The sequence below is a fragment of the Carcharhinus amblyrhynchos genome, chromosome 9 (assembly GCF_965287045.1).
Source record: "Carcharhinus amblyrhynchos chromosome 9, sCarAmb.v2.hapA, whole genome shotgun sequence".
NCBI classification, from domain to species: domain Eukaryota; kingdom Metazoa; phylum Chordata; class Chondrichthyes; order Carcharhiniformes; family Carcharhinidae; genus Carcharhinus; species Carcharhinus amblyrhynchos.
The window spans coordinates 37548547-37568331 of NC_137332.1; the positions used below are offsets into that span (position 1 = coordinate 37548547).

Here is a 19785-nt window from a genome sequence, read left to right on the forward strand (position 1 = left end):
CAACAGGTTTATTTGGTAGCACAAGCCACTAGCTTTCGGAGTGCTGCCCCTTCATTAGGTGAGTGGGAGTTCTGTTCACAAACAGGGCACATAAAGACACAAACTCAATTTACAAAATAATGGTTGAAATGCAAGTCTTTACAGGTAATCAAGTCTTAAAGGTACAGACAATGTGAATGGGGAGAGAGAGAGAGAGAGAGAGAGATGTGTATCGTCTCCAGCCAGGACTTCTGCAAGACATGCTGGATCATCGACACGGATGTCATCATCTCACGTGAGAACATCATCCACCAGATACACGGTACACACACTTGCAACTCAGCCAACGTTGCCTGCTGCAGGAAGGGATGTCCCAAGGCATGGTACATTGGGGAGACCATGCAGACCTACGACAACGAATGAATGAACACCACACAACAATCAACAGGCAAGAACGTTCTCTTCCTGTTGGGGAACACTTCAGCCGTCCCGGGCATTCGGCCTCTGATGTTCGGGTAAGCATTCTCCAAGGCAGCTTTCACGACACATGACAACACATAGTCGCTGAGCAGAGACTGATAGCCAAGTTCTGCACACGAGGACGGCCTCAACCGGAACCTTGGGTTCATGTCACACTATTTGTAACCCCCACAACTTGACTGGGCTTGCAAAATTTCAATAACTATCCTGGCTGGAGACAATCTGCATCTCTTTAACCTGTGCTTAACCCTCGCTCCACTCACATTGTCTGTACCTTTAAGACTTGATTACCTGTAAAGACTTGCATTCCAACCATTATCTTGTAAATTGAGTTTGTGTCTTTATATGCCCTGTTTGTGAACAGAACTCACACTCACCTGATGAAGGAGCAGCGTTCTGAAAACTAGTGGCTTGTGTGCGACCAAATAAATCTGTTGGACTTTAACCTGGTGTTGTGAAACTTCTTACTGTGTTTACCCCAGTCCAATACCAGCACCTCCACATCATCTAGCATCTCCACATCATCTATTTATGTAACATGTTTATCAAATGGTACGTTACCAAACACCATCTGAAAGTCCACATACATGTTCACTGCACTACCCTCATTAACGCTCCCATTACCTCAAAGACTCAGACAATAGGGGGGATTTTCAGGGCCTGTTTGCTATGGGTGTAAATCCTGCTATGGCCTCAAACTTTTGCAAAAGGGCCATAACAGGATTTACCATTGAATAGATTTAAATATTCTTAAACAGCTCAACACACTTGCTTTTGGGGGCGGGGGGGAGATGGTCAGATGCTCCCCCACTGACATTAATCACTACTATTCTCCAGTAGTGCAGATGACCAGACTGGGGGTGAGGAGGCCAGTATAGCTCCCAGGTTGTCAGAGATATGGCAGGCCAGTGCCCTGGCATTGCCAGGTTAACACTGCCAAGGGACTGGATCTCTGGGGGATCCCATTAATGAAAGGGAGAGCAGGGGGGTGGTGATAGTAACCTAAACATTGTGTTGATTAGTGGGTAGGGGAGGCTGCCCCTCTGTGGTTGAGTATTGGGGGCCATCTCCATATTTGCTGGGGTCCTGATGTCTGCAGGAGATGGGGAGGATGTCTTTAATTTCAATTTGAAAGTGGGCTACCTTTAAAAATGGTGCCCTGATCCCTGTGGAATCGGCTTTGCCAACATCTTTAGGTCCCACCCCTCAAGAATAACAGCACAAATCACGCCCCCTCCCTGATTTTGTTTTGAGAAAAAGTTTAAGGTCTGGAGAGAAAACCTGGCTGTTTCTCTGGGGAGAAACATCCGTTTTCAGTTAGAAACTGATGTGTTTTTTTTGGAAAATTCCACCCATTATTTGCCTTCAATAATATTGGATTATGCATGACTTTGATCTGCATATAGGATTGGGAGAGTATGATGTGGAGATGCTGGTGTTGGACTGGGATGGGCACAGTAACAAGTCTCACAACATCAGGTTAAAGTCCCAACAGGTTTATTTGGTAGCACAAGCTTTCGGAGCACTGCTCCTTCATCGGGTGAGTGGAATTCTGTTCATAAACAGGGCATATAAAGACAAACTCAATTTACAAAATAATGGTTGGAATGCAAGTCTTTACAGGTAGTCAAGTCTTAAAGGAACAGACAATGTGAGTGGAGAGAGGGTTAAGCACAGGTTAAAGAGATGTGTATTGTCTCCAACCAGGGCAGTTAGTGAGATTTTGCAAGCTCAGGCAAGTCATGAGGGTTACAGATAGTGTAACATGAACCCAGGATTCCGGTTGAGGCCTCACGTGCAGAATTTAGCTATCAGTTTTTGCTCAGCGATTCTGTGTTGTCGTGTGTCATAAAGGCTACCTTGGAGAACGCTTACCCGAAGAGCAGAGGCTGAATGTCTGTGACTGCTGAAGTGATCCCCAACAGGAAGAGAACACTCCTACCTGGTGATTGTCAAGCAGTGTTCATTCATCCGTTGTCATAGCGGCTGCATGGACTCCCCAACATACCTTGCCTTGGGGCATCCTTTCCTGCAGCATATCTAGACAACGTTGGCCAAGTTGCAAGAGTATGTACCATGTGCCTGGTGGATAGTGTTCTCACGTGAGATGATGGCATCCATGTCGATGACCCGAAACGTCTTGCAGAGGTTGCTGTGACAGGATTATGTGGTGTCGTGGTCACTGTTCTCCTGAAGACTGGGTAGTTTGCTGCGGACAATGGTACGTTTGAGGTTGTGCGGTTGTTTGAAGGAGTCTTCTGAGTTTGTCTCCTCAGAAGCAAGGCTCAGAACTCCCACTCACCTGATGAAGGAGCAACGCTTTGAAAGCTAGTGGCCTGTGCTACCAAATAAACCTGTTGGACTTTAACCTGGTGTTGAGAGAGTTCTTAGAGTCAAATTAGTCAGAGTACAATAGAGGAGGAATTTCTGGATCAATATGTTGAGGAACAAGAAGGGAGCAGGCCATCTTGATCAGGGGGTTGTGCAATGAGAAAGGATTAGCTGGCAGTCTTGTTGCAAGAAAACCGTAATATGGTAGAATTGCTGTGTCAAGGTGGATAGTAACGTGGTTGATTCTGAATCTCAATATAAGATAACTATGGTGGTACGGGACATGAATTGGCTATGATGGCATGGGAAACATTATTGAAAGGAAAGACGGTGGACAGGCATTTAAAGAATGAATGGGTGAACTCCAGAAGTTGGTTATTCCTGTTTGGCACAAGAGTGGCAAGGGAATTGTGACCAAATCATGGTTTACAAGAGAAATTAGAGATAGCATCAGATTCAAGCATACAAATTGGCAAGAAAAAACAATAGCGCTGAGGATTGGGAGATGTTTAAAATTCAGCAAAGGAGGGCGAAGGGATTGATTAAGAGGAGAAAAATCGAGTAGGAAAGTCAGCTAATAGGGAACATAAAAACTGACTGTAAAAGTTTCTAAAGATATGTAAAGAAAAAGGATTGACAAAAACAAATGTAGGCCCCTTACAGTCAGAAACAGGAGAATTTATAATGAATATATTAATGGCTGAGGAATTAAATAAGCTTCAGTCTCCAAAAAGGAAGACATGAATAATGTACCAGAAGTGCTGAGAGAAATATGTTTTAGTGAGGAACTGAAGGAAATCAGCATTAGTAGAGAAATTGATGGGATTGAAGGTGAATAGATCTCCAGGTCCTGATAAACGTCATCCTAGAATTTTTAAGGAAGTGGCCCTAGAAATAGTAGATCCATAGGTGGTTGTTTTTCAAAATTCTTTGGACTCTGGAGTAGTTCCTACAGATTGGAGAGTAGCTAATATAAGCCTGCTATTTAAAAAAAAAGAGGTAGAGAGAAAATAGGGAACTATAGACCAGAGAGCTAAATGTCAGTACTGGAGAAGTTGCTAGAATCTATGAAGGATTTCATAACTTGGCATTTGGAAGGCAGTGGTATAATCAGACAAAATCAGCATGAATTTACAAAAGGAAAATTATGTTTAATGAATCTATTGGAACTCTTTGAAGATGTAACTAGTAGACACAGAGGAGAACCAGTGGACGTGGTTTATTTTGACTTTCAGAAGGCTTTCGACAAGATTTCCTATAACAGACTACTATGTAAAGTTAAAGCACATGGGATTGCAGGTGTTGTTTTGAGATGGATAGAAAGCTGGTTAGCAGATAGGAAGCAAAGAGTTAGCATAAAAGGATCCTTTTCTGATTGGCAGGAGTCAAGAGGTAAGTTACTCACTGCAGAGTGGCATGGTGACAGAGTGGTCAGTGCTGCTATCTTACAGCACCAGTGACCTGGGCTCAATTCCAGCCTCAGGTGACTGACTGACTATCTGGAGCTTTCATGTTCTTTCCATGCGACTAGTGACTAGTGGGGTTCTGCAGGGATCTGTGCTGGGACCCAATGGTTCACATTATATATTAATAATTTGGAAGAGGGAACTGAATATATTATCTCCAAATTTGCAGTTGATACAAGGTTGGGTGGGAGAGTAGGCTGTGAGGAGGATACAGAGATGCTTCAGCATGATTTGGATAGGATGAGTGTGTGGGCATCTTGCATGGCAGTTGCAGTGTAATGTGGATGAATCTAAGGTTATCCACTTTGGTAGCAATAATAGGATGACAGATTATTACTTGAATGAATGTAAATTGAGAGTGTTGGATGCTCAGCGAGATTTTAATGTCCTTGTGCATCAGTCGCTGAAAGCAAGCACACAGGTACAGCACGCAGTAAAGACGACAAATGGTATGTTGGCCTTTGTAGTGAGAGGTGAGAGATAGGGATGTTTTGCTGCAATTGTATACGGCATCAGCGAGGCCACATCTGGAGTATCGTGCAGTTTTGGTGTCCTCATCTGAGGAAACATGTCCTTGCTACAGAGAGAGTACAGCAAAGGTTTGGGATGGTAGGTTTATCATATGAGGAGTATTGAGTCGGTTAGGATTCTATTCACTGGAGTTTAGAAGAGTGAGGAGGATCCCATGGAAACATATAAAATTCTAACAGGATTAGATAGAGTAGATTCAGAAAAAATGTTCCCAATGGTGGGGGAGTCCAGAAGTAGAGGTCATAGTTTGAGGGTAAGGGGTAAATCTTTTAGAACTGAGATGAAATTTCTTCATTCAGAGGATGGTGATTATGTAGAATTTATTAGCACAGGAAGTAGTGAGGCCAAAATGTTGCGATTTCAAAAAGAAATTAGATATTGCTCTTGAGGCTAAAGGAATCAAGAGATATGGGAGGAAGTGGGGGGGGGGGGGGGGGGGGGCGGGGGAGGTGGGTGGTGGTGGTGGAGGAGGATGGAATCAGGATATTGAATTTGATGATCAATCATGATCAGAATGAATGGCAGAGCAGGTTTGCAGGGCCAAATGGCCTCCTCCTGCTTCTAGTTTCTATGGCAGTTATTTTCTTCCAAGTAATAATTTTGCCCGAGATCACTGTCTGTAGAAATTTACCCACCATTGAGGTTAGGCTGATTGGTTTACCTGTTTCCATTTTTGGAATAGCAGTGAAATATTTGCAACTCACTGGCCTTCAAGCACCATCACATATCGAAGGAGGTTTGGAAGACTACGGTCAGAAATTCTGATTTACCATCCATACCTCCCTCAGCAACAGAGTGCTTTCCATCTGGACAACACTTTTACTCAAGTTAAACACTGCATTTCACCTGCACGTTCCTTTCATTCATACCAGCTTAGACCATTTACAAAATAATAAATCATTACTAAATAACACTGAAGTCAATGAATCAGAGAAAGTGACATTGAAAAATATGCTCTCATACCCGTGTCTCCCATTGAACTTCGTTCTCTTTTCTCTCCCTTGCTTCAGCCCTTTGTCTTTCCTCAAGCCTATGCTTTGCATCTGTGGCAGCATCAATATCCTTTATTTTCAAGTTATGCGTTACATCCTTCCAAAGTCTGAATAAAAGAACAAATGGAAGTTTTGGAAATCGATTCAATACTTTAGGCAAATAGGCAATTTTCCATACTTTATCATTAAAGATATTCCAACACGCCTGTCCTTGTTTCAAAGCTGAAGGAAGAGAACAAAATGCATAAAGTTTGTTTCCTAAGAACCTTCATTATGGAGACAACTTTAACAAAAAAAATCTTAAAGACAGGACCCTACCTAATTAACACAATTAAAAAGGGAAGGAAATTCTTTGTAGAGTACACAATATTTGTGAATTCTTTGTAGAGTTCACAATATTTGTGAATTGTAAACCCCTCTGCAGATATGGGCTGCTAGATTTGTCCAGTAAAGGCCGGTGTAGTTTGAATACACAATTATACGACACTTTCCTTCTTGACAGGAAACTATATTTCTCTGCTCATGACTATTAGGGATGGTGAGCCATTACCTTCTTGATTCAAATTCCTCTTGATCTTCCAATTTTCTTACTTTTTTCTTGATAATAGGTAATTTCTTTGTATCTATAAATATGCTGTTCTCCTGCATTGCAAACATGCCATAAAATCATCAGTTTTATCAGCAAAAATTTTACATCCTGCACAACTATGCACATTCAGGAAATTATTTGTGCTAATTTATTTTTAAATAAAACAGAAGAAGACGAATATATACCATCTTGGAACAAAATATATTTTTTAAGATAAACAAATCTGAAGCAAAACAGTTTTTTAATTTAAATTCTATATCCTTCTGTCTTCAGTCATGATACTGGGTAGGATTTCCTGCCCGAGTTACACTTATTTCTAGTTAAGGGCCCATACTGATTATCCAGCAGCAGATCCACTTGACACCATTAATGCTTGTTCAAATACTGGCAGGTGTATTCAGAAAACATGGTAGTAATGAGCTGACACCACATTTCTAATAGCAACGTTGAAAGCCTGTCACAAATTCGCATCTTACTGGCATTTAGTGTTGTCGGAGATGGCCTATTCATTGAGTGAAAATCAATCACAGGATAATTGATACAATTGCTGGAATTTTACTGGCACGCCAAGCTGCCCCAATTCTGGGGCAGGCGAGACTCGCAGAATGGCACTCTACACTGGCCTCAAGCAGGATCCTGTGAGCCTCGTATGGGCAAGGCAGTAAAATTCTGGCAACTGTCTCACACCATGAGATGTTGGCAGGGACTAAATGGTCATCCCACTTCTACTGTGGTGGGGTGGACTGACACAGGAACAATGACTAACAAAAACCTTGAAAATAATTTACTTGCTTGATCCCAATTCACCACAACCAGCGATGGCATGTCCCACCCTGCCACTTCTCAGGTGGCATTGAAACATTGACCTATTGACCACACAATGGCAGACTTTCATGGATGTCAGTTGCCCTTGGAGTCTTGTACGTGGCTGTTATTAACTCTGAACCTCGTCACGAAGCCCAGAATTGCTATATTTCTAGCAAATGATAAGCTGGGTTAACTTATAAGATGGGTCACTGGATGGCAATCATTTGTGGGTTAGGAAAGGGAGATTTTCCTTCCTAACTCAGGGGTTCCCATGTGAACTTACAAATGTAAAACAAGAAATGAAAAAAGTTTTGTTTCATCTATATTAAAAATAATCAGTAATTTGATATTCCAGTTACAGCTTGCAACTAGATTTGTTAAACATTGTTTGTTTTACTATAAAAGCAGTACACTATGAAAAGTGACTGACACCTCTGACTTTGAAACACATCTTACCCCTGTCATCCATTTAACATACATAACTCCATTCCATTCTCCTTCTATTGAGCCAAAGCACTTCTTGTCATTTGGAGAGCTAAAAAAGCAAATAAACATATTTATTTCTTTGTAAGTTATTACTGGTCAGTAAAAAAAAACATATTCAACTACTTTGAAATAGACCTACAAGATTTCGGCAGTTATTCGGTGCTTTTTTCCTCCGTAGAAAGGCTTGGTGTGAAATGTAATGTTGGCATTGTATCCTGTTTTTGCACAAGTTATGCTACACTCGCCTCCAAGTTCCACCCAAGGAACAGTTAGAATAGACCTGTTGGACAAATTGAAAAGGCCCAAATCTAATGACATTAAGCATTATTTTCAAATAGAACTACAACAAATTGTATTTGTGTAATCAACATCTTCACTAATAAAACGTCTTAAGGTGCTTTGCACAAACAAAATTAAACAAAGAGCCACATAAGGAGATATCAGAGCAGATGACAAAAAGCTTGGTTAATGAAGTAGATTCTACGGAGTATTGTACAGTAGGAAAGCGAGGTCAGCGACAGAGAGATAGAAGGAGGCTATTTTAGAGTTTAGGGTCCAGGCAGAGCCACCAAAGATGGAGCAATTGAAGTCAGGGATGCTTAAGGTGCTTTGCACCAACAAAATTAAACAATGAGGAGGCTGTGGCAAATTTCAGAGATAGGGAGAGGCAACGCCATGGTGGGACTGAAAACAAGGGTGAGAATTTTAAAACTGAGCACAGGAAAAGTATTGCTTTAAACAGAGGCCAATAGCACAGGGCTGGTAGATGAAAGGAACCTGGTGGGAGTAAAAGATATGGGCAGGAGAATTTTGGATGACCTCAGTTTCCAAAGGGTAGAATGTAGGAGATCAACCAGGAGCAAGTTGGAATAGTCAAGTTTAGAAATAACAAAACGTGGATGAGTGTTTGACAGCAATGAGCAACGTCTGACAATTTAGATGTAGCAATAGACAGTTTTGGTGATGGTGTGGATATATAGTTTATCCTTAAACAATTGCCAAGGAGAGGGATGGAGTTGGCAGCCAGGGAGTAGAGTTTGTGGTGGAGGCAATAGCTTCAGTCGTCCAAATAATTAATTGGAGGGAATAGCTGCACATTCAGTATTGGATTTTTGCCAAGTAATCAAATAATTTAGAGACAGTTGAAGGGGCGAGAGGTGGCAGTGAGGTAGAGTTGGATGTTGTCAGTGTACATGTGAAATCTGAGGCTATGTTTTCAGATGATGTCACCAAGGGGTACATGCAAGTAAGAAATAGGAAAAAGAGATGGACCAAAGATAGCTCTTTGGGAATCACCGGAGAAGATATTACAAAATGAATAATAAACACAAACTAGTTTCCCTTAATATGCGTTGATGAGCAATAAGATACTAATTTTTAAAGTGGTAATATATAGGATAAAACTTGCCTTCCATAGCCATTTGGAAAAGTGAGAATATAGTGCTCATCATAATCAAGCAGAGAGACACATCCTGTCAAATGAAATAAGACTTTCACTGTAGCTGAGCAGAATTTGAAAAGTAGTCAACATGATGGAAAAACAAAGATTAATTAAAAATAAAAAGAGAATCAAAAATTAAGCTAATGAGTAAACAACACATTGTTGGCTTTTTTCTATCTATACAAGATGATGGACATGCAGCAAACGCTTTGGGGATGGGATAGTTTCAGTTTTGCTAATAGCTCAACAGATCAATCTGAGAGAGGCAGGTTCTGCCACACAAGAAGTGCTTATCTGGTGTTGTACGGGGTTGGACTATGAAGAGAGACTAAATAGACTGGGTCTGTACTCGTTGGAGTTTAGAAGGATGAGGGGGGATCATATAGAGACGTATAAGATAATGAAAGGGATGGATAGGGTAGAGGTAGAGAGATTCTTCATGCTTAGAAAGGATAGCAGGACTAGAGGGCACAGCCTCAAGATGGGGGTGGGGGGGGATGGGTGCAGTTTAGATCAGAGTGGAAGAGGAACTTCTTCACTCAAAGGGTGGTGAATCTCTGGAATTCTCTGCCCGTTGAAGTGGTGGAGCTACCTCGCTAAATACATTTAAGTCACGGGTAGATAGGTTTTTGACAGACAAGGGAATTAAGGGTTATGGGGAGAGAGCAGGAAAGTGGAGCTGATCCATGATCTTATTGAATGGCAGGGCAGGCTCGAAGGGCTAGATGGCCTACTCCTGCTCCTATTTCTTGTGTTCTTATGATCTTATGTAAACAGTGGCAGGCTTTTTCCTAGATTGGAGACAAATATCACGAGGGGCCACGGCTTAAGGTGGCGGGGCGGGGGGGGGGGGGGGGGGGGGGGGAGTATAATTTGGATGCTAGAGGGAGGTTTTTCCACACAGAGGGTCGTGGGGGTATGGAATGCACTGCCAAGTAAGGTGGTGGAGGCAGGCACGCTGGACTTGCTTAAGATTTACTTAGATAGACACATGAGCGAAATAGGGATGGAGGGTTATAGGAGACTGTTTTAAATAAGGATCAGGGCCTTGGGACATTCCTGGAAATCAACTGTTACATGTGTTGATGTTCTTCTCTCTTACTCTGCAGGTGCGTTGGTCCACCTTGTTATCTAACACGGGGCATACACATGGTGGGTCGTGCGTGGGCTGCTCTTGGATGTTTCGAGAGTAGCCTAGTACTTTGCATCGTTTGTGTACGCTTGAAACTGGACCAGCAGATGGGCACCACAACAGCTCAGTGACTATCACTGTTTGCTGTGCAGATACATGGATTTGGGCCAGTGTCTGTGGGAGTTTGCGCATTCTCCCTGTGGTTGCGAGGGTTTCCTCCGGGTGCTCCAGTTTCCTCCCACAGCCCAAAGATGTGCTCTTAGGCTGACTGGTGTAACAAATTGTCCCTAAATTATTCTCCCCTTAATCTGGTTTCCAATGGGGGTACCATAAGTTTACACATGGGTCAAGGGTGGAGGAGGAAAAACACATCGTTAAGATGGCACTGCGGGCTCGATGGGCCGTAGGGCCTGTTTCCCGTGCTGTGTTGCTCTTTGTTCTTTACTGAATGAAGAAATTCTTCCTCATTTCAATTTTAAATGGCCTGTCCCTTATTGTGGGACTATGTTCCTTGTTCTATCCACATCTACGCTATTACTGATCCTGGTAAAGTCTGGGTGAAGGGGAGCAGAGCAAAAAGTCAAGAAAATTCTTGTTTGATCAAACTAGTGAACTATTCTCTTGTGCACTTGTGGTGCATGACACAAAGATGAGTGGAAAAGCAAATTGCGTGGAGGGTGTGGAAAGTCTGCAGGGGGCTCTGGATAGGCTGAGCAAGTGGGCAAGAACCTAGCAGATGGAGTATAATGTTAGCAAGTGTGAGGTTATCCACTTTGGCAGAAATAATAGTAGGAGGGATTATTATTTAAAAGGCGAAAAACTGCAGCATGCTACGGTGCAGAGGGACCTGGGGGTCCTTGAGCATGAGTCGCAAAAACCCAGTCTGCAGTTGCAGCAGGTGATCAAGAAGGTGAATGGAATGTTGGCCTTTATAGCGAGGGGGATAGAATATATCGAAATTTGCTGATGACACAAGATTGGTGGAACGGCAAATTGCGCGGAAGATGTGGAGAGTCTGCAGAAGGATCTAGATAGGCTGGGTGAATGGGCCAGGAAATGGCAGATGGAATTTAATGTTGGCAAGTGCGAGGTGGTCCACTTTGGTAGGAATAATGGTAGGAAGGACTATTACTTACGGGGCGAAAAACTGCAGCAGGCGACGGTGCAGAGGGACCTCGGGGTCCTTGTGCATGAGTCTCAAAAACCCAGCCTGCAGGCGCAGCAGGTGGTCAGGAAAGCGAATGGGATGCTGGCCTTCATAGCGAGGGGGATTGAATATAAAAGTAGGGAGGTCTTGCTGCAGCTGTATAGGGCATTGGTGAGGCCGCAGCTGGAGTACTGTGTGCAGTTTTGGGCGCCGCACTTATGCAAGGATATTTTGGTCTTGGAGGGAGTGCAGAGGAGGTTTACTAGGCTGATACCGGAGTTGAGGGGGTTGAGCTACGAGGAGAGGCTAAATAAACTAGGCTTGTACTCGTTAGAGTTTAGAAGGATGAGGGGAGATCTCATTGAGACATATAAGATGATGAATGGGATGGATAGGATAGAGGTGGAGAGACTCTTCCCGCTCAGAAAGGGCAGTAGGACTAGGGGGCACAGCCTCAAGATAAAGGGGGGGAGGTTTAGAACGGAGTTGAGGAGGAACTTCTTCACTCAAAGGGTGGTGAATCTCTGGAATTCTCTGCCTGTTGAAGTGGTGGAGGCTGCCTCGCTAAATATTTTTAAGACGCGGGTTGATGGGTTTTTGATAAGCGAGGGGATTAAGGGTTATGGGGAGAGGGCGGGAATGTGGAACTGAGCCACGACAGATCAGCCATGATCTTATTGAATGGCGGGGCAGGCTCGAAGGGCTAGATGGCCTACTCCTGCTCCTATTTCTCATGTTCTTCTTATGTGTGCAGTTTTGGTCGCCGCACTTGCGCAAGGATATATTGGCCTTGGAGGGAGTGCGGAGGTGGTTCACTAGGCTGATACTGGAGATGAGGGGGTTGGACTATGAAGAGAGACTAAATAGACTGGGTCTGAACTCGTTGGACTTTAGAAGGATGAGGGGGGATGTTATAGAGACGTATAAGATAATGAAGGGGATGGATAGGGTAGAGGTAGAGAGATTCTTCATGCTTAGAAAGGATAGCAGGACTAGAGGGCACAGCCTCAAGATAAGGGGGGGCAGTTTAGATCAGAGTTGAGGAGGAACTTCTTCACTCAAAGGGTGGTGAATCTCTGGAATTCTCTGCCCGTTGAAGTGGTGGAGGCTACCTTGCTAAATATATTTAAGTCACAGGTAGATCGGTTTTTGATAGACAAGGGAATTAAGGGTTATGGGGAGAGAGCGGGAAAGTGGAACTGATCCACTTCAGATCAGCCATGATCTTACTGAATGGCAGGGCAGGCTTGAAGGGCTAGAGGGCCTACTCCTGCTCCTATTTCTTATGTTCTTATGTTCTTACGTTCTTATATTCTGAACCCATCTTCCAACATTTGGTACATTGATTTGAAGGCATACCAATCATAGTTGCACATCTAAATTCAAACATCCATTGATTTCAGCAGAACCAGAAGATCCTGCTGGTGGCACACGGGATGCACCAGAAAATTCTGATCTTCTTCTTTGAAGCAAAGACCAGGCAGGACCCATGTTCAATTCTGGTTTGCACTGAGATAGTCCATCTCAAAAGCAACTGTAAAAGATTCTCCACTGATTGCAATACCATTAGTTCATAAAGATGAAAGCCAGCAATTGCTCCCGCACCTGATCTATTTGAGGAAACCTCAGCAGGGAATACATAAATATGGTTGAGGAGGAGGGAGCCACAACTATAATAGCGACGCCCAATGTGGTCATAAGCTCAAGCATAATGGCAAGTTAGGCAAGACTGCTGCCGGTGGAACTGTGGTTTCGCAATCCTCAGGAAAGGGAAAATGTTACAAAAAAAAAGCCAGCAGTTTACTTACTGAAAGTAGCATATTAGCCTGCAGAAATTTTGTAAAAGAAACTTACCTTGTCCTATGTTATGCACCCCTATAGACATTCCAAGAAACTTGGATTTAGTCCAAATGTGAGCGTTGAATTGGATTCTTTTTGAGAAACATTCAGCATAAAATGCAGAAACTATAAAGAAAGAGAATTATTGTGAAACATCACAGATGTATTTTTCCCTTATTGAAACATTAATTAAAACACACTGCACAATGGACTGGCTGAATAAGTTGGACCTGAACTTCCTTGGAGTGGCAATCAGTATTGGACTGCCACTCCTGATCTCAAATTCTTGTCCAAAATCCTGCCTTGCCCAACCTGCTGACTCAGGCCAGCTAAGTTTGAAGTAGTGCAGTACGCTTGAGGAGGGGAGCCCAACATCCTTTTCTACAGCACTGTCATAAAGCAGAAAATGTGCACCTCCAGGAAACTGCCATACAAACCTTTGTGTGGAGACTTCCTCACACACTGGGGACTCCCCTTCCCACAACCCCCTCAGCATCTTCCCCACCACCCGAGGCCAGACCCATCCAACCCCTCATCCCCATCCCCCACGCCATTGAGTCCCAACCCATCCCAGCCAACCTAATAAGACGTTGGGGAACTTGAAAGTCATGGCCCATTGAAATATATAGACACTATAGGCATGGGAATAGTCAATTCTGCTATTACAGTCCAGGCTGGTGTTTTCTCTCCATATGTGCAAATAATTCCATCTACATTTACCCACCCTGTTCCCATATCCTTTCAATCCTTTTTCCTTCACCCATCATCAGCTGGGAGCACAATATTGCCACATCAAATTTTCTATCACACTTGAGCATGGGAGAACATTGTCCAGCACAATAGCTTGTGAAAAAAAAGCAGGGAAGGTGAACTGCTCCTACACACCTCACAACCAGTTCCACCTCTAGGCTACACAGTCACAGGCAACCTGATAGTTCCTGCACAGGCCAAACACAAGTTGGCTTCTAAATTGCCATGGTAAAAAAAAGGCACCTGCATTTCAACAAATTCTCTGCACACTACAACAAAAGAAAATGAGAGCACACAAGTAATCACCAATACCAACTGGTGGCCCGAAGGAGAATGTCATTTGAAACTGAGCTTTAACAATAAAATCTTTTCTCTAACTTGTTTATTTTATACTATACAGCAAAATACATTCCTGAACAGATACAAAATTCATCAAAAACCAGACACAATGCAAAACAAGTAAGCGAAGAAAAATCAATACCTGCTGCATTCTAGGTAGTGGAGGATAAAGGAAATATCTGGATTAAGAGATTACAACTGATTGAAAATGTTGGGCTGTTACTAAACCTTTGAGCACAAAAAGTAGCCATTTCTACATAGGATAGGAGTTTTTCCCAGTTCCTTAGATAATGCTGTAACATTTTGAAGGGATGTGTGCTTACTTAGGTTTCAGTGGTAACTGCTTAACAACTTTACAAAATTGTTCAGAAGCTACTGAATACAACTGAAAGTATCTTATATCTACAATCATCTCTTCTAGGGATAAATAATTAGGTGAACACTGCTAAATCTTTGCTTCTGCCTTTACTGAGCTGTGGATAAATACGCTTTTGGTGAGAAGAGACTTACGCAGTCAACCTTTTTGTCTTGCACTCACCAGCACAGATGGATGCAAGACGGAACAAGCAAAATCCTTATGAAATTTGATATTCCTGCATTTGTGCTGGTATGTGCAAGACAAAGTTTTGACAACCTGTCTCCCTTCTTTCCAGCAATGCTCATAACAAGCAACTAAATGCCCTTATTTTCATGCATTGTGAATGTGAAAATTGTCAGTTGCAAACTTGTAAGAAAACATGAGCTCTGTAAAGGGATGGGGTAGGTGGGAGAACCATTATTCCCATGAAACTCACCTTCAAACTCCATGACCTGGGCTTGGCTCCTCCATGTGCAACTAGATCCTGAACTTCTTAACCAACAGACCACAATCAGTATGGATAGACCGCAACCTCTTCCATGATGATTCTCAACACCAATGCCCACAAGGCTGTGTCCTCAATCCCTTACTATAATCCTTATACATCTATGACTGTGTGACCAAATTCCTCCAACTCGATTTTGTTGATGACACCACTGTAGTGGGTCGTATCTCAAACAACAACTAGACACAGTACAGGAAAGAAATACAGAATCTGGTGAACTGATGCGACAACTATAATCTCTCCCTCAACGTCAACAAAATGAAGGAGATGGGCATTGACTTCAGGAAGCGTAGTGGAGAACATGGCCCTATTCACATCAATGGAGATGAAGTAAAAATGGTCAAGAGCTTCAAGTTTTTAGCAGCCCAGATCACCAATCTGTCCTGATCCTCCACATTGATGCTATAGTAAAGAAAGCCCATCAATGCCTCTACTTTCTCAGCAGACTAAGGAAATTTGGCATGTCTGTTACGACTCTCACCAACCTTTACAGATGTACCATAGAAAGCATTCTTAATGGATACATCACAGCTTGGTATGGCTCCTGTTCTGTCCAAGACTGCAATAAACTACAAAAGGTGGTGAATGCAGCCCAATCCTTCACCCAAACCAACCTCCCATCCAATGACTCTTGGAAAAACAGCCAGCATAATCAAGAACCCCAAGCACCGTGGACATCCTCTCCTCCACCTTCTTCTGTTGGGAAAAGATACAAAAATCCAAGATCATGTACCAACCGACTCAAGAAATAGCTTCTCTCCTGCTGCCAGACTTTGGAATGGACCTTCCTAGCATTAAGCTGATCTTTCTCTACACCCTAGCTATAAGAACACAAGAAGTAGGAGCAGGAGTAGGCCATCTGGCCCCTTGAGTTTGCTCTGCCATTCAGTAAGATCATGGCTGATCTTTTTGTGGATTTAGCTCCACTTATTCACCCGCTCAGCATAACCCTTAATTCCTTTACTGTTCAAAAATTTATCCACCCTTGCTTTAAAAGCATTCAATGAGGTAGCCTCAACTGCTTCACTGGACAGGGAATTCCACAGATTCACAGCCCTTTGTGTGAAGAAGTTCCTCCTCAACTCAGTCCTAAATCTGCTTCCTCTTATTTTGAGGCTATGCCCCCTAGTTCTAATTTCACCCACCAGTGGAAACAACTTCCCTGCTTCTATCTTATCTATTCCCTTCATAATCTTATATGTTTCTATAAGATCTCCCCCCATTCTTCTGAATGCCAATGAGTATAGCCCCAGTCTATAGTCTCTCCTCATAAGCCAATCCTCTCAACTCCAGAATCAACCTTGTGAATCTCCTCTGCACCCCCTCCAGTGCCGTATATCCTTCCTCAAGTAAAAAGGCCAAAACTGTACACAGTACACCAGGTGTGCCCTCACCAGCACCTTGTACAGCTGCAACATAATCTTGCTGTTTTTAAATTCCATCCTTCTAGCAATGAAGGTCAAAATTCCATTTACCTTCTTAATTACCTGCTGCACCTGCAAACCAACTCCTTGAGATTCCTGCACAAGGACATTCAGGTCCCTCTGCACAGCAGCATGCTGCAATTTTTTTACCATTTAAATAATAGTCCATTTTGCTGTTATTCATACCAAAATGGATGAACTCACATTTACCAACATTGTACTCCATCTGCCAGACCCTCGCCCACTCACTTAGATTATCTGTATCCCTTTGCAGACTTTCAGCATCCTCTGCACACTTTGCTCTTCCACCCATCTTAGTGTCATCTGCCAATTTTGACACACTACACTAGATCCCCAAATCCAAATCAACTATGTACATAGTAAATAATTGCGGTCCCAACACTGATCCTTGAGGCACACCACTAGAACATACCAGCGCAGTACAGGCCCTTCGGCCCTCGATGCTGTGCCGACCAGTGGAACCAATCTAATGACCCTCTAACCTAAACTATTCCAATGTTATCCATATGCCTATCCACTGACCATTTGAACACCCTTAAAGTTGGCAAGTCACTAGTCACTGATCGCCAACTAGAAAAACACCCATTTACCCCCACTCTTTGCTTTCAATCTCTATCCATGCTAATACATTACCTGTAACGCTGTGCACCTTTATCTTATGTAGCAGTCTTTGATGCAGCACCTCGTCAAAATGCCTTCTGGAAATCCAGATACACCACACCCACAGGTTCCCCATTGCCCACTGCACATGTAATGTTGTCAAAGAATTCCACCAAATTAATCAAACATGACCTGCCCTTCATGAACCCATGCTGCATCTTACCAGTGGGACAATTAATATCCAGAATATGACAGAATGTAACACTACATTCTGCATTCTCTCCTTTCGTTCCCTATTTATGGTGTGCTTTGTCTGTGTAGCACGTTAACAACACTTTTCACAGTATATCAACACGTGTGACAAAAATAAATCAAAAATAACATGTGATGGGTCACGCAATTCCCTGGAATCCTATCTCTTTATGGCACTGACCTTCTGGTGGAAATAATTGCCAGTGACATTTTTCCAAATATGGCTGGGCATATTCAAATGAAGCATCAATAACAGAATAGTGTCACATTTCATCCCATGATCATCTAAACAAAGCTGGATGTCAATTTAGATTTGCATTCAATAGACACTGGTGCTATTAGAAAAAGTAGTGGCAACAATAATTTAAATATCCAAAGAAAGATCAGTGATTGAATGAATTTTAATGAATTAGGAGCAGAACGGGTTTCTGCACTAGGCGCAACAAAACTTTACAAGGCTCCCAGACAGCCGGATTTATTAAGCTGCTGTAGAGGTCCCCCCAGAGCACGCGCCCCTCGATGTTAAAACACAAAGCGCGGGCACAGGTATCACTGGAAGGCCACCAAACTCAAAAATGTGAAACTGGGAATTTCACCAGGGTCAGGGTTGGATCAGTTGGAAAACACTGGGGAATTCTGGCTATACAGTACAGAGATCATTGAATTATATACCCTGAGGAATGCCATTTGACCCATTGTGGCTGTGCTAGCTCTTTGAAAGAGCTATCCAATTAGTCCTTCACCTTTTTGACATAGCCCTTCAATTATTTTCCCTTCAAGTATTTATCCAATTTGTTTTTGGAAATGATTACTGAATTAGTTTCCACAACCTAATCATGCAATGCATTCCGGGTCATAACATTTGTTCAAAAAATATTCTCATCTCCTCAACAGTGTTTTTGCAAATTACCTGAACTCTGTATTCTGATTACTAACCTTCCTGCCAGTGGAAATAATTTCTACCTATTTACTCTTGTCAGAGCCACTCAAAATTCTGAACATAGCTTTTAATTCCCATAACCTTCTCTGCTTTAAGAACAATCCCACTTTCTCTGTCCATCCACATAACTGAAGTCCCTCATCCCTGGTACCATTTAAGCAAATTTCTTCTGTAGACTTGCCAAGGCCTTGACATCCTTATTCCAGTTCTAAATGGCAGAAAGAGCTGGTAGCTGGGAGAAGGGGAGTGTGGAGTCAGTGTGAAAGGGGGGAAAAAAATGATCAGATGATGTGCTCCTATGTGGCTTTAATAAGTGATTTCACAGCAGTATTTACAGAATATGGAAGCAAATCACCTGCCCAGGAAATAATGTGTAACATAGCTGGCCAAAAATTAAAAAGGAATATTATTTTACAGTTGAATGTACTTAAAAAGGATTATTGAAATAAACTTGCTTGGCGGGTGATGCGACACTTGCTCTGCTACAAACGTTACGCTGTTCTGGCTAGCCTCGGGAACGGGACCTTCAGCAACAGGTTCCTGTGGTAAAAGAGGGAACATGCAAGATATAAAAAATTTATTTAAATACGCAGTAAGCTCTGTGAAATTACTGGTATTTATATAACACAATAACAAATATCTGAACATTTTAACACTGGCAACAGATTCAGCAATTATTTGTACATTGTCCAGATGGTGAACCTTAGGTGAATGTTGCATTTACTTTGAATGCAAGAAGTTTGGTAGCTTGAAGTGAAAACACAGCCTCTTGTTATCATAAAATCTGACACTACTTCGCTTTTTCCATGGTTGTGGACCTAGTTTCAATATGGACAAGTTTGCCGATAAAATATCATTCAAGGTCGGTTGCATAGATCAGACCAGCAGATTATAAAGTTCTGCTGAAATCAACTACATTTAAACTGAAGGATAATCTACTACAATTTATTAGCTTTCAAAATGGAGAAAAGGGGCGATTCCTTCCCTTAGAATCACTCTTTCATTTTTGTCTTCTCTGTTCTATTGCTGGTAGCTTTGCAGAGCCTAGTTGGAGGCATTTTCAAAGGTTTGACTGTGTGATGGCTGACCAAGTGATATCTGCAAACCTTATTCCATTTACCTTAGTAAGTTGAGGCCACTGAAGTAGAGCACCTTTGCTCATGGTTTTATACCAGCAACTGCTGTGTGAGATGCTCGAGAACCTAGGAGCGTTTTTCTACATTAAAAGGTATGCAAGGGGGGGTCCATGGTTCAGTTGATTTGATACCTAGCATATGGTTCAGGTTGACATCAACAATGTGGGTTCAATTCCTGTTCTAGCTTAGGTAGACTTGGGACCTGTCTCCTTACCCTGTCCTGGACATTGGGATGCACTG

General features: G+C 42.6%; 1 protein-coding gene across 4 annotated transcripts in view; it reads right to left on the reverse strand.

Moving 5' to 3' along the window:
* osbpl9 (oxysterol binding protein-like 9) overlaps nt 1-19785 on the reverse strand; it is a 218719-nt gene that overhangs the window by 2375 nt on the left and 196559 nt on the right. For all 4 annotated transcript variants that reach the window (XM_080195474.1, XM_080195473.1, XM_080195475.1 and 1 more), the window contains 7 exons: nt 18865-18949; nt 13236-13346; nt 9070-9133; nt 7801-7941; nt 7632-7710; nt 6330-6421; nt 5751-5886 (listed from right to left, as the gene is read on the reverse strand). In XM_080195474.1, coding sequence (XP_080051600.1) covers nt 5751-5886; nt 6330-6421; nt 7632-7710; nt 7801-7941; nt 9070-9133; nt 13236-13346; nt 18865-18949 — 708 coding nt within the window. The remainder of the gene's footprint in view (nt 1-5750; nt 5887-6329; nt 6422-7631; nt 7711-7800; nt 7942-9069; nt 9134-13235; nt 13347-18864; nt 18950-19785) is intronic.